Below are 12,398 nucleotides of genomic sequence, written 5' to 3' on the forward strand. Positions count from 1 at the left end.
TGAATGTATTGTAGTCTTTAGGTTTTGTCTTTCATTTCACTTCATTCTTTTTTGCATCTTCATCCAATTTCACATTTGAACCTTCTATAAAATTGTTAGTGTTAGAGTTCAAACACTTATAAGCTTCTCTCTAAGTGGAATAACCTAAGAATATGCTTTCATCACTTTTAGCATCAAGTTTTTCATTTCTATTATCCTTAAGTATGTAGCATTTTCTTCCAAAAACTTGAAAATACTTTACATTAGGTGCATATCTATACCATAATTCAAAAGGTGTAACATTTGTACCTTTCTTGACTTGCACTCTATTCAAAGTATAAACTGTTGTACTTACAACTTCTCTCCAATACTTCTGTGATGCATTTTTCTCCATCAATGTTGTAGCACAATCCATGATTGATCTATTTCTCCTTTCAACTAATCCATTTTAAGGAGGGGTCCTAGGTGCTGATATTTGCCTTTTGATTTCTCTCATTGCAGAAAATGTTAAATTCATTGGAAATGAATTCTCCACCTCTATCAGAGCTCAAGCACCTCAAACTCTTTCCTGTCTCCTTTTAAACTCTTGCCAAATACCACTTAAATAACATCAACAATTGGTCTAGCCTTATTAGTTTAGCCCTTATACCTCTATAAATAGGTAATTCAGATGTTTTGCTACTTAAAGATAACCATAGATTCTAATGTCCCTTTTTTCTAGGACATTATAATTCTGTGCGCTGGCTCGCTTCGCCTAGGTTTCAGGGGTGGAAAGGTTCTTTGCAGGGTTCAATTTGAGGTTTGGCCTTAGCATTTTCAGTTTCAGACTCATTGGAGCAGTTTGGTAGGTTGTCCGAATACTTACTATTTTTAGTAAGTAAACAGAGCGCAGTATTGACGGTACCTCAGTGTTGGTTTGGAAGTGTCTCGCCAAGAGCTTTCCAACGAGCTATTGCATGCGATTATCTAAGTTCATTTGGTCAATTATTTTAATGCCTGATGATTATATGGTTTCTTGACTAGGTGACTATTAAAGTCATTTAATTTGTCACTTTATTTTAAAAGTTACTATGTTCACTTAAGTGACTAAAGGACGAAAAATGTGCTTTATCCCAAATTGCTTTATAGAACGTGCATCACTTTGGGAAAAGTTATAAAGGGACAACAAGCTCCACACGTGAGGATATGGAGATTATAATATTCAAGCAAATATTAATTTGGGAACTGGAAACAGTTGTTGGTTTCTTCTTCTAGGATGCGAACCCTTGGAGAAGCATTTGAAGGTTGGACGCAAACCTAGCCTTCTTACAAGCTTCATTTATATTTCCAATTTGATTGTCATTTTTTGTTTATAAGATTGGATTACTTGAGTTGTTGCACGTTATTGTATTGCTAATGTATAATACAGCAGCGCATTTTGAGTTATTTAACTCCTGGTTTTAATATGTACTTCTGATTATTGGAGGAAATAAATACATTTCTTTTTTGGAGTTTCTCGTATGTTTATTTGCTGGTTATGAACGATTAATGTTCTAGAATTTAGATTAAGCATTGGTTTACTGTCTGGATTTGAATCTGCACTTAAATATCAAGGGTTTGGGGAAAATATCTGGAAGGGGATATTATAGTGGTATCAGAGCCAAAAGTCTTGCCAGCCTGTGAGGTTCAATAACAGTTGTATTTTTAACAGTTTGGAGAGATTTCTAGGAAGCTAGAAGTAGGACTGTGGAAGAAATATAGTTCACAAGTTACAATTTGTTGCAGATGAAATATTCTAATAGGAATTTGGCCATCTAAGAATGAAATGTGCGATGCATCGGCGAAAGATTTGGCAAAGTTTCTGAAGATTTTATTTATTGCTCATCGAAATAAATCTGGAGAAACCATTTTAACAATTCTGTGCATAGTCGAGCAGTTTTTTTTTTTTTTTTTTTTTGAAATATATATCGTGTTTGATATATTCAATGAACAGTGGTATTGGGCGAAATAATTAATAAGGAAATCCGAAAGAGCCACTAGTTTTGTATTTCTTCATGAACGCCATTTTTTTGGACACTGCTGTGCCGTAGTCATTTACAAATCACCCTGAGATAGTAGGTCGCAGTGAACTCATACCGCTGAGACAGTGTTTTCTAGAGATTGTATTGTGTTTAATCGTCCAATTGAATACCTTCTTGGGACGGATTTTGTCATTACATATTGAAAGGGATATGAAAATGTTGAAGTCGTGGTCGTATGGTGTGAGAGACAGCTTGCTGGCGACATTAACGTGTTTCATATAACCTCTCTAGAACCACATCCGGCGGGCAAGAGGTATCCCGAGTTAGGTAATGTTCTTCCACGACTGGTTATGTTCAGAACAATTCATGTGTGAGTCGATTTTCTTCTCAGTGTCATGGCTCAAGTTTCCAGTCGGGTTGTGATTGAACATGGGTTGGAAATGTTAACACGTCGAGCGTGAAGCCGTTTACCATATAGTGTTAAAAGCGGACCAACAGACGGCCGTAGAGTCCACAAAGAGCACTCGTCTAGATTTCGTAGTCCGGTTTGGAAGCTGTGAGGTAGAATCCACCCACCAAGGGTGGATATTTATGTTGTTTGTAGCTGCTTTAATGGATAGTCGGGAGTTTGGAAGGGCACAGTACCTGTGGAATAACGTTTTCAAGCATCTTCCAACAAACTCGGGTCTAAAACTCACTACTTCACTGTGAAAGTGCCAGGTCAGGGCTACGTTTCATATTGTTTGCTAACGTTGAGAAAAAAAAAGGTCCAATATATGAGTATTACATAGCAGTCGCGTCTGGGCTGTATTGTTCAAGTCGGCATTTCAATTCCAAAGCATTTTGATGCGGTAAACAATCAATCCGTGCATAACCTGGTCAGCACATGAACGCCCAAGAACAATATCTTTTTTGACGTTTTCAAAGCCCACAGGATTACCAGGAGGTCGGGGTGTGCATCATTTCAGGTTTAATCCATAGCAGAGATTCAGGCATTCAAACTGGGCATGAATTAAGACAGTTCCACCTCAATTTTTCAAGAGTTCGCTATAACATTGTTATTGGCTGGGAACGTGAAGGGCTGTTGACATTGCTGATACAGCTACAGGTTCGGCCTTACTTAGCTGCACCATACATTTACCGCATATCATTTACAGATATTGACGACATCAGAAACTTGCTCAACGCAAACATTTTCCATCTGTCATCTGGCTTATATCCTATTCGAAACACACAAGGCATTAGAGTCTTTCTATGAGCAATTCGACCAAGATTTCATTTCTATCAGCAACCAAAGTCTCAACCCATCAAGTACAAAGCCATAGATCACTTATGTGACATGTTAGACCATTATAGTCAGAAATCTGATATTTGATAATTATGAAGTCCTTGACATCCCACTTCCAGAGCTGCAGGGACTAAAAACATTGAAGGTTATTTTTCATCATTCAACAGAAGACGTGGTTACTGTCGACAATATAAGACTTACGAAACAATGTACAGTTAGAGATGTTCTCAGTGAGCTGAAGGGAAAGGTGGAGCTATCCAAGCCTACTACAGATTTGAGATTGCTTGAGGTCTTCTACCACAAAATTTACAAGATTTTTCCGTTGAATGAAAAGATTGAGTGAATGAATTAGAGAGCAAGGGAACATCAATTGTAGACCAAAACCTTTGAGACTGAGAACTTTTCTTCAGCACCAAGCAACAGTTAATATGTCTGAAGGTGGATAGAAACTTGTAAAGCATCGATCCTCTTCATAGTTGGGGATTGCAAGATCTTGACAGGGCAAGGCATCAAGGTAGCAGATTCATGGAATAACTAGATGCACCATATTCATTTCTTTTGAATGAAATTTCTCAAATGGAGCCAGGCTATGGGTGAATATAAGATCTAAAAGATAACTGTTTGGCAATTTTTTGTGATTGTGCAAAAGACATTGAATGTTCTTTTCTAGTGGCCATATTTTCATCAGAAAACCCAATTGCTAGCAATCAGAAAGACAAAATCCTGTGTTTTTTTTAAGGCTTCAATAGCAAATTGCATCAAAGATAAAAACCAGTATTTTCATACTTACGTGGAAGGCCTGCAAACTGTTTGTCAAATCGTCCTTGCTATTTGCATAAGGAAATCATTTCACACAACAATGTCAAACTACTAATCGATCCTAAAGTTTCAAGTCAAGTTTATTACAGCTGATGGTGTGACTAACAAAGGATACTGTAGGAGAAAATAATTTCATTTTAATATTCTATTATCAGCTATGGGAAAAGTCAAGAAGGATTTTGTCAAATGGCAACACCAGCTAGCCTGAGCTTTCCAGTTCAATATTAAAACTAAAGTAAGGAGACTGTATGATGAGTATAAAAAATGTTCGTTAAAGCTTCAAAAAGGATTTCCTTTCATTGATTAAGTGGACTTTTAGCTAGAGCTGCAAAACAAGACGGATTTGATAAGAAATAAATGCTTGGATTTGGCTCGAGATCTCCTTCCAGAGGACAGGTACAAAAATTTAGATAAGGAAGCCATTGATCAACCTGACAGTGGTACTAATAATGGCACAAGTATACTAACAGGTAATTGGGAGGCAGAAGTATCTTATGGCGCTGTTTATACTAGTCTTTTTGATGAGCAGGTTAATGGCCCATGTAGTAGAGTTGACCAAACCACCAACGTTGGCAACTTCAATATCTTATTTGGTGACATGGAATTTAACTTGGATAAATTTTATGATGATACTAGGCTGGAAATTATATCAAATTTTAAGGAGCAAATGGATAACGATGTTGGCAGGACAGATGATCTAGCACAAGTTGAGTTAGAGGATATTGTTTTCCAAGGTGCTGAAAAATCAGAAAACTCTATGGAGAACAGCCCATTTGTGTTTGAAGCATAGTAACGTGAATCGGAATCATATTGGAATCGGCACGGCCGAATCGAATCGTGAATCGGGGGTGAATCGCCGGTGAATCGGCGATGAATCGGAAAATTTGAAAAAACCCTTTAAATGTAAAGATTTTAACAATTTAAGACTTATTTCATGCACCCTTTATTGAATATAACTTAAAAACACTATAACATCATCAAATAGAATCTAACATACATAAACATGAAACATAAAATCCATCACATACGTAACTATGTTATCATTATGTACTAAAATGTAAATTGTATGCTAGCTGAAGTAAATAAAAATCAAATGATCATAATGATTCAAATCATAGAATCAGTAAGATGAAATCATGAAGATCTATAAGACATCAAATCATAAATGTATGTATAAATCTAAGATGAAGATCCATGAAAGTTTGAAACATATGTCTATCAGTGATTCAGTATCACTATCAATATCTATACAGTGTAAACAAAATATAAAAACAAGGCTCTAGCTCAAGCCTCATCATCCTCATCATCATCCTCTAGCTCTGCTGCAGCCTCAACCTCAACCTCTGAGTATCCAGTTTGCCTATGAGAAAGGCGTGTAAGGTAGGTCCTAGAGGACCGCCGAGCCATGTCCCCCTGCATGGGCAATGGGCTCATGAATAACATCGCTAGGGCCTGCGTCTGTGCGTGCGTGTGTGCGTCTACCAATGCCTGAACGTGCTCTAGTTGCCTCCTCTGCCCTAGCCATAGCCTCAGCCTCTACATCCACCTGGTCAACCCAAGTGCGGTTTTCCTCAGTGAAGACTAGGTCCACGGTCTCTGTGATCCACTCTGATTCTGGATCAATCTCCTCTAGAATGATCGGAGAGGAGTCAGCGCCCAAAATCTGTCTAATCCTAAGACGAAGGTTGTAATGAACAAAGACAAGATCATTCAACCTCTGCACTGTCAACCTGTTTCTCCTCTTCGAGTGGATGTGCTTGAACATGGACCAATTGCGCTCACATCCAAAAGCACTGCTCGGCTAACTCAGAATGCGGATGGCAATTTTTTGAAGGTTTTGGGTTGTGGCCCCAAACATTTGCCACCATCTATCTGAAATAAGGAAAAAACAAAAACAATTAGTCTCATTTACAAATTACAACTCTAAAATTAATCCATTATATAATCAACTTTAAGTTTAGAATCTAGATTCATGAACATTAAATATATTATTTAATTTTTACCTGGCTGTAGTGTTGTCTGAGCATTTATGGCCATCCTGCTAGAGAAAAGTGGCCCCTCCTTATTGTTGAACTGGTCTAGCTCAACAATCGCAGCAGCGCTATTTTCATCGCTACTCAATCTCTGAATCACTGTGTATAAGCCAGTGAGAACCTCCGCATCCGTCTTGAACTCAGGACGGAAACGAAATGCCGGATTCAGATAGTAAGCTGCTGCGTGGATGGGTCGATGGAGCTGATTCTGCCATCTCCTATCGATGATGTCCCAAATAGGGCCATACCTCTCCTGCACTCCTGCATATTGGGCTCTGATGGCCTCCTTGGCCCTATCCATGCCCTCATAAATGTAGCTCATAGAGGGCTTCTCCCCATCAGCAGTTCGTAGCAAAGCTACAAGGGGCTCAGTGACCTACATATAAAGTAAAACAAAAAATTTGAGTCAAAACTTAGATATAAAATAATATAACTTAAAGTAAAAGCAAAATACTAAATGTTAAATTGCAATAAATTTACCTTAAGGATTTCTCTAGCGGGTTTCCAAAAACCATCCTCATCAAATATGCAATCCGCCACATCTAACCCTACAGTGGTCGTAGCATAGGAAGAGCAAATCCACTCCTGCCCAACAAACATGCTCCTCAATCCATCCCTTGATGTCAACAAGGACTGCAAGGTGATGAAATTCGAGGCAAACCTCATGATACCTGGGCGAGCTAACTCCTTGCCTTTTGTGTACTTCCTCATTGTGCTAAGGACAAATGCATGATTATAAATGAATTTGCATATATTTTTTGCCCTTTCCACACATGACTTGACAAACTCAAGTTTGCCAATTTCCTCCAACATGAGGTCAATGCAGTGTGCCGCACAAGGGGACCAAAATATGGTGGGGTGCCTCTCCATCAAAAGTTTACCTACAACAATTTTAAGTCAATTAGAAACTCAAATTTCAAAATTCAAATAAATTTATTTTCAAAACTTGCAAAGTTAAAAGTTTACCTGCTGCAACATAATTTGTTGCATTATCCGTCACCACCTGGATCACATTTTGTTCTCCCACCTCTGCTATAACTTCCTCAATAGCCTCACATAAATATGTGGCATTTTTCACATGTGCGGAAGCATCAATGGATTTTATGAACATGGTATATCCTACAAGTAACAAAACAACGAATTATAATATTAAATGGATCATTAACGAATTAGCATTCAACAAATCAAAATTTACAATGTATGTAGGAAAGTAGAATGATCAATCACCTCCACAGGATACAAGAAAATTGAGGAGTGTTCTATTCCTCCTATCGGTCCAACCATCAGTCATGATGGTGCAACCCTTTGCAATCCATTCCTTTCGGTTCTCCTCGAGGTCAACCCTCATGTCCTCTACCATCTCATCCAGGAGGTATCTGCTCAACTCAGCCTCAGTTGGGGCTTTAAACCCCGAACCACAAATAGCAACCGCATCTATCATATTCTGCCAATAAGGAGCCCTGTCACAAATAAAAGTTTAGATGTCAAAGACTCAAATTATAAAACAAGTAGATATAATTAAAGTTTTACTTTTACTTTTAATTTTAGCTTTAAAGAAAACAAAGAAAAAAGAATCAATTACCTGGCTGCAATAAATGGAATGTTGCAAAAGTACCAAAATTTGCATATCTCCTTTCTGGCAGCATCGTGAATCTCCTTGTTCAAACCCATGCCCTCCAGCGTGGGTTGGGAACCAGGAGTAGTGCGGGGCACAAAGTAACTATCCATTCTGTTTTTTCGCACTCTAGGCTGCAATAGGTTGGTGTGGTACTCTGTCTCAGTATGTGACCGACTAGCACTAGCACTAGCACGAGTAGAAGAACTAGGATAAAAACGAGGCCTAGAAGAACCCTCTCCAACACAACCTACGGATGCGGAAGCTGATGCAGATGCAGATGTGGATGCGGTTGCGGATGCGGGAACATGGGAGCCAATACCCCTTAACCCTTCAACTTGCATTTTCCTATTTGCTTTGTCTTTTTCAATTTTTTTAATGCCATTAAGCAAGTGCGTTTTGCCTCAGGAGTTTGGTGAGTGCAAACTGTAACATCATGTCCAGGTATAGAAGCAATGTGGAATTTCAATCTATAAATACCCCCGGAAGTTATTTTTTCTTTACAAAACATGCATTTTGTTTGATATTTGGTTCTTCCAGGAAACTCTTCATTATATTTCCAACATTCATCTTTTTTACCCATTGGAATTTGCGAAAAATGAGAGCAAAGGCTGCTGCAATAATTTTTTTAATGTAAAATATCAAAGTTTGAAGCTAATTAAAATTAGAAAACAACAAACCCTAGCTTGCAACTTAGTAAAAATAAAGAGCATTCAAGATTTACACTAAAATTCTTGAAAACTATAGAAATTTAACAAAAAACGCATAATACACTAAAAATTTAACAAAAAATGCATAATACACTAACATGCAAGAAAAAAAATAAGCACTTACCTCTTGCAAATGAGTTGAGGAGTGTTGATATTGGCTCCTTAATGCTCCCAAAGCAATTGATGGGCTCCCCAAATGGCCTGCTGATCTCTTTGGTGCTCCTCCTTCTTGCCGGTTGGAAACCTATGGCTTTTCTTTTCTCTTCTTCTCTCTCACTTTTCCTCTCTTCTACTCATGCTTCACAAATAGAAGGCCCTTTAGGGTTATAACAAAGAGAATAGGTAAAAAACAAAGTTAAAAAAAAAGTGATTTTTTTTAAAATTTCAACTTCCCTTTTTACATGCCGCGGGCGATTCATAGCCGATTTTGGCGATTTTTACATGAATCGCCTGAATCGGCGATTCAGGCGATTCATGGCCCAGAAATCGGCGATATCGATTCACGATTCAAAAAAAATCGCGCAGGATGAATCGGGTCGCGGAATCGCCGATTCAGGCGATTCTCGTTACTATGGTTTGAAGGAGATGGCCAAAAACCATTATCACTCCTTGACTTATTGGATATGCTTTTTGTCAAAGAGGACAAGATTGTCCAAGTGTTGACGAGGTTGGATGGTTCTTCCAATTTGATTGAGGATCTCTTGCAGAAGATTGTGATAGAAGAGAGGCATGAGAATGTTTGCTGTATCACAAGTCCTCTGTTACATACTATCTTTGAAATGTTGAAAATGATAAAATTTGAGTACTTGCAGCTATTAATGGACAGAGATCTAGCAATAAAATTTGGAAGGGACAAGGGGAGTGAGATAGATGAGCTATGCCTTCAGTTGAGCTTAACACATTATTCCATCCACCAAGTTAAAAATCAAACAAGTGGGGCAGCCACTTATGAAAAAGATGACAGTGGTTCAAGAACACAAGAAATCATGCAAATCATTGAAGGAATTCATAAAGTGGGTAGATGTGAAGGCAAACAATGTGATTCAATCACGTGTTTCCCATTTGAAACTTTCTATGGTAAGACAAATTCTATGGATCAGCAAGTTGATGAGTCTAAAAATTCTGATTTTTATGACAGCAGCTGTACATTTTCACAGGAGGACATGGTTAGTGATACAACAAGTGGGGATAATTCAGAGTTTTTAGCTAATGGTGAACCATCCTTTTATGAAGACCTTGACATGAGCGAGAGTACTTATGGTGGAGTGGGAAGTTCAGATTTATCCTTTGCATGCATTGAGGGATTTTTCAGCTTACCCAGAGTTTTTTCACCTAGCTCTTATGAGATGGTCATGGGCTACTTGTTGATTGGTGATTTCACTTGTTGGTATATTCCAGCTATTAGTGGTTTGCATGTGTATGATGGTAGTATATCCGCTGATTCTGTTTGGCCTTTAGGGGTCAATGAGTTATTTGCAGCTGAGTGGGGAGAGCATACATTACCCTACGTACCACATGAGGTGTTTACATTTTTTACTCAGCAGTATATTGGAAATAGTGTTAGCATTCATGATGTTGATGATTCACCAACCACTCTTTCCTTTTCCCTGGATCATGTTGATTGGGTGATCGGGGACCTAGGTGCTCATAGTATCTTACATCTAGTGGTTTATGCTGTATTGTAACACAGTCACAGGGTTATGATCTGTGTGTTTCAGCCTTCTGACATATCAGAGATCCAGAGACCAGGATTACTTCATTTTCACATGGGTGGTATAGTGATTGAGTTAGATTGGCCGAATCTATCATTACCACCGGTACAGATATTGTAGAGGTGGTATAGTGGTACAATGGTGCAGATATTACAAGAGTTGGTCAAAGGTATCTCAGACAGTGCGCGAGTTCTCACTTGGGATCTAGGGGGAGCATCCCTAGGTATTGCTTTTCATCGGGAAGCTAGGAGAAGAGTTGGGTTGTTATCATCTTGGGGTAGATATTGGTATATTGTTGAGCTCCCATCTTCACTTGACAGTTGATACTTGCAGAGTCACTCTTGGAGTGAGGCCCTTATGTTGACTGAGGGTTTTGGCACAGAGAGCAACAGAACATGGCAATTGGTGTACCTTTATGGTGAGATTTGGGATCTTGGTGCTCAGTTATTTGGCACATCGATTCCTATTATACTGCTTAGCCATTTTGGCATTGGGATGATGCATGCCGGGTTACATCGACTAAGGAGTAAAATCTCTTTCTCAAGGCTAGTATGGGATCCTGGCATTTGGTTTCTGCAAATATGAGCGAATTGCTTGAGGGCAACCAATCTTTGAGAGGCGAGGCTTTGTAATGTCCCTTTTTTTTTGGGGCATTATAATTCTGTGCGCTGGCTTGCTTCACCTAGGTTTTAGGGGTGGAAAGGTTCTTTGCAGGGTTCAGTTCGAGGTTTGGCCTAGGCATTTCCAATTTTAGACTCATCGGAGCAATTTGGCAGGTTGTTCGGATACTTACTATTTTTAGTAAGTAAATAGAGCGTATTATTTACGGTACCTTAGTGTTGGTTTGGAAGTGTCTTGCCGAGAGCTTTCCAACAAGCTATTGCATGCGATTATTTAAGTTCATTTGGTCAGTTATTTTAATGCTTGATGATTATATGCTTTCCTGACTAGGTGACTATTAAAGTCATTATAATTTGTCACTTTATTTTAAAAGTTACTATGTTCACTTAAGTGACTAAAGGACGAAAAAGGTGCTTTATCCCACATTGCTTAAAGAGCGTGCATCACTTTGGAAAAAATTATAAAGGGACAACAAGCTCCACACGTGAGGGTATGAAGATTATAATATTCAAGCAAATATTAATTTGGGAATTGGAAACAATGTTTGGTTTCTTCTTCTAGGACGTAAACCCTTGGAGAAGCGTTTGAAGGTTGGACGCAAACCTAGCCTTCTTACAAGCTTCATTTATATTTCCACTCTGACTGTCATTTTCTGTTTATAAGATTGGATTACTTGAGTTGTTGCACGTTATTGTATTGCTGATGTATAATACAACAACGCATTTTGAGTTATTTGAGTTAACTCCTGGTTTTAATATGTACTTCTGATAATTGGAGGAAATAAATACATTTCTTTTTTGGAGTTTCTTGTATGTTTATTTGCTGGTTATGAACGATTAATTTTCTGGAATTTAGATTAAGTATTGGTTTACTCTCCGGATTTGAATCTGCACTTAAATATCAAGGGTTTGGGGAAAATATCTGGAAGGGGATATTACATAGATCTTAGGGTTAGGTCAGATTCATTGAATCCTTCTAACATTTCATTTCTAATTTTCTCTTCTAGAAACTTTTCCAAACTTCTCTTTGGATTCTTGCATAGGAACACGCAAAAACGGTTTCCCTTGATTTAAATGTTCTAAGTCATCCATCCTTATCTTTAACACGCTTTAAATATTCCAAGAAATCAACTCTATTGGCAGGAAGTTATGATTTCTCATAAACTGTCAAAATGTTGTCCCTCGGCCAATATTGTGTTTTGACACTTGGTGATCACTAGGTTACTCGATCGCTACTAATTTTTTGTTCGGCACATATACTGGCACTTAGTCAATACTGATTCTTGGTCAACACTATGTCTACTTGGCTTGTACTAGCAGTCAGGTGACATTAGCATCACTTGGCACAAACTTCAAGTTCCTTAATCTTTTGCTTTGTTGCTTGGTCAAGCCTAGGCATTTGGTCAAGCTTTGATCTCTTCTACGAGGCTTTAGTACAACTGTCTTCTTCACTTGTAACATGATTTAAAGTTTAAACAATCACTTTATCTTGTCAAAGACTTACTAATCAAGTGTCCATTGTAGTTTCTTCTCATAACTCAACCTTTCCTCTAGGTGCTTTTGTTATGAACAACTTTTCAAATTCTCGTCATCAATCATCTAGATATGACACTCAAATCAGA

The 12,398-nt window shown here is 38.2% G+C and overlaps 2 protein-coding genes across 3 annotated transcripts in view; one reads left to right on the top strand and one right to left on the bottom strand.

The window, feature by feature from the left end:
* Nucleotides 1-12,398, top strand: part of LOC149545051 (RNA helicase, ATP-dependent, SK12/DOB1 protein) — a 343,786-nt gene that overhangs the window by 272,014 nt on the left and 59,374 nt on the right. The gene's annotated exons all lie outside the window — the stretch shown is intronic.
* On the bottom strand, nucleotides 6,079-7,788 carry LOC149545054 (uncharacterized). The gene is made up of 4 exons (XM_089796555.1): nucleotides 7,347-7,788; nucleotides 7,086-7,238; nucleotides 6,600-7,000; nucleotides 6,079-6,495 (listed from the first exon to the last, which is right to left on the bottom strand). Exons 1-4 carry the CDS (start codon nucleotides 7,558-7,560, stop codon nucleotides 6,079-6,081), a joined length of 1,185 nt encoding a protein of 394 aa, XP_089652681.1. The 5' UTR covers nucleotides 7,561-7,788.

Source organism: Cupressus sempervirens, chromosome 8, assembly GCF_028749045.1.
Source record: "Cupressus sempervirens isolate cs-2001-9-10 chromosome 8, ASM2874904v1, whole genome shotgun sequence".
Taxonomy (NCBI): Eukaryota; Viridiplantae; Streptophyta; class Pinopsida; order Cupressales; family Cupressaceae; genus Cupressus; species Cupressus sempervirens.

Bases quoted from the DNA above. Each gene is read 5' to 3' on its own strand.
- LOC149545054 (XM_089796555.1), bottom strand. From the start codon at position 7,560: ATGATAGATGCGGTTGCTATTTGTGGTTCGGGGTTTAAAGCCCCAACT. The intron at 7,239-7,346 runs GTGATTGATCAT...TGTTACTTGTAG, and splicing joins TTTTCTTGTATCCTGTGGAG to GATATACCATGTTCATAAAA. The intron at 6,496-6,599 runs GTAAATTTATTG...CTTTATATGTAG, and splicing joins CCGCTAGAGAAATCCTTAAG to GTCACTGAGCCCCTTGTAGC.